Raw genomic sequence first — 2,099 nt, 5'->3', positions numbered from 1 at the left:
AAAGCGGAGGGGGGGAGGGGGGAGGGGGGTTGAGAGCTCGTGGAATCAATAGTGGCCCCCACGCACCCTTGTAGAATTTTCACACCAGGCGAATTCGTGGCCCGGGGAGAAGCACGGAGGGATGCGAGAGAGAGGAGTGCCAGAAAGTGAGAAATCCGAAGAGGAGAGAGAGAGAGAGAGAGAGAGAGGCTGAACAGGATATTGGAAAAGGATAGAGAAGTACAAGGACTCTGCGAAAACCCCTTAGAGAGAGAGTTTGTATAATGTAATTCGCATGGAAGTCAGAGTGCGTCGCTTGAATCGGGAGACTAGCGATGAAAATTTATTAATCCTGTTTGCCAATGTTGGCAGTCCTGCTTCCGAGGATCCCTCCGCGCTGCGTTCTGCAATTTCATCGGGATTAAGGCTTCTGGTACCGGAGTACACTGTAGGGATACTTATGTGAGTATTCTTTAGGCTTGTTTTAAAGAACAACGTATTTCCCGGGAGCTCGATGAAAATTTTTGGTTTTACGTAAAAATTAAAAATCATTCCTGCGAAATATTGTGTACGGCTTGTGGCTCGTTCTTCGTATGTATTTCCTATCTGTCATTGAAACACGTGGCCGATCGCACGTGTAGGCCGACGACGCCTGGCCTGACCGAACTGTGGCTTCTAGTGAGCGAGTCTTTGAATTTTTTTTTCTTTCTTTTTTTTTTTTACGTTACCCATAGACGTATATTTCGATTTGCGATTCCTTTCATCGAGAGACCGAACCGATTGAATTTTTTCTAACTGAAAATTTATTGCCAGACGGAGTTACTGTCAGAAACTTTTCTTCGTCCAAAAATGCCCTTAGAGGGAAGAGCTCGTTCGACCTGTCCTCGATACTTTCTCTCGGCCCTTGTTTCGTGCTTACCGATTTCCTTATAATTTGTTTTATCTTAAACCGTCGCGCAAAAAAATAATTACTCCCTTTGAGTTCCCTTTTTCTTTTTGTCGACTCGGCTCGATCTTCTTATGTAAACACGAATGAGGGATGCGAGGTTGCTATCTAGATTCCGCTGGTTGTACGAGGAAAGGGGATGATTTTTTTTTTGTAAGGGTTGAACGTAAGATTACGAATTTTTCGAGGGAAATAAGCGGGGACTCACCTCCATCCGTTGCCGACCTGGTCGACCGGGGATTCTGGTAGGGCGGTGCCGCTACCCCTGTAAGCAGGAAAAAAAACACTTGTAGGACACACGAGGAGGGGGATGGATGTAGCTGGGATGATAATTGCTTAATTAGGTAAACGACGTTTTTTTTCCATACGAATATGAATAACGGATAATTGTGCGAGTAATTACGGACACAGTGTATAAACCGCCGTTTTGATGTTTTCATGCCTGAAAAGACGTGATTAAAAGAAAAAAAAGAAAGATACACGAAAATTCTTATTCTTATTATCTAAGTGATATCGATAACACGAATTTTTATGTAGGCGTGAGACGCGCACGATGAGATAAAGGGGGATGAAGATATCAGTGATAAGTAAAAATGATATAAAAAGACCGAAGCGTCGATTCACGTGGAAAAAGTCGCGCTAAATAGTTTAATTGGACGCCTCGACGCTCGCGACATCTTGATTGCGCTCGAGGAATAAAAAATTAATATCCAGCAAGATACAATCGCTACACCAGGTGCAAAGTTCTTCCGCAAGGGGCGAATTTACACGGGCACCGATCCATCCCGTATACGTTTCCTCTTTATTCTCTTTCCTTTTTTCATTTTCTTCCTTTTATCCTTCGCCTCGACTTTTTTTCAATTTCTTTTTTCCCTTGGTACACTCGCGCGCCGGTCACGGCAATTAGCCCGTGAGTCGCCATTAAAATATCGCCTTTGCGTCATGCGCTCCTCCTTTGTCGCTGATTTTCAATTTGCCGAAAGGTTCGCGAAACCTGCCCTGTACCTGTAATACGGCTTCTGTCGTCAGAGGTATAACGGGTGTGCGAATTTATTCGAGACCCAAATAATTAGCTGTGCTATAGCGCGCAGGTATACGAAGGTCCAATGCAATTTTTACGAGGTCCCCGTAAAGGAGCCTTTGGGAGGTTGAATGGACGAGTGGGAGAGGTGGG

General features: G+C 44.6%; 1 protein-coding gene across 1 annotated transcript in view; it reads right to left on the bottom strand.

The window, feature by feature from the left end:
* Nucleotides 1–2,099, bottom strand: part of LOC107270093 (insulin-like growth factor 2 mRNA-binding protein 1) — a 65,783-nt gene that overhangs the window by 43,494 nt on the left and 20,190 nt on the right. The window contains exon 4 of the mRNA XM_015744774.2: nucleotides 1,134–1,190. Coding sequence (XP_015600260.1) covers nucleotides 1,134–1,190 — 57 coding nt within the window. The remainder of the gene's footprint in view (nucleotides 1–1,133; nucleotides 1,191–2,099) is intronic.

This window comes from Cephus cinctus, unplaced genomic scaffold, assembly GCF_000341935.2.
Source record: "Cephus cinctus unplaced genomic scaffold, Ccin1 Ccin1_scaffold0696, whole genome shotgun sequence".
Classification (NCBI taxonomy): domain Eukaryota; kingdom Metazoa; phylum Arthropoda; class Insecta; order Hymenoptera; family Cephidae; genus Cephus; species Cephus cinctus.
This window is presented reverse-complemented; position numbering and strand designations above follow the sequence as displayed.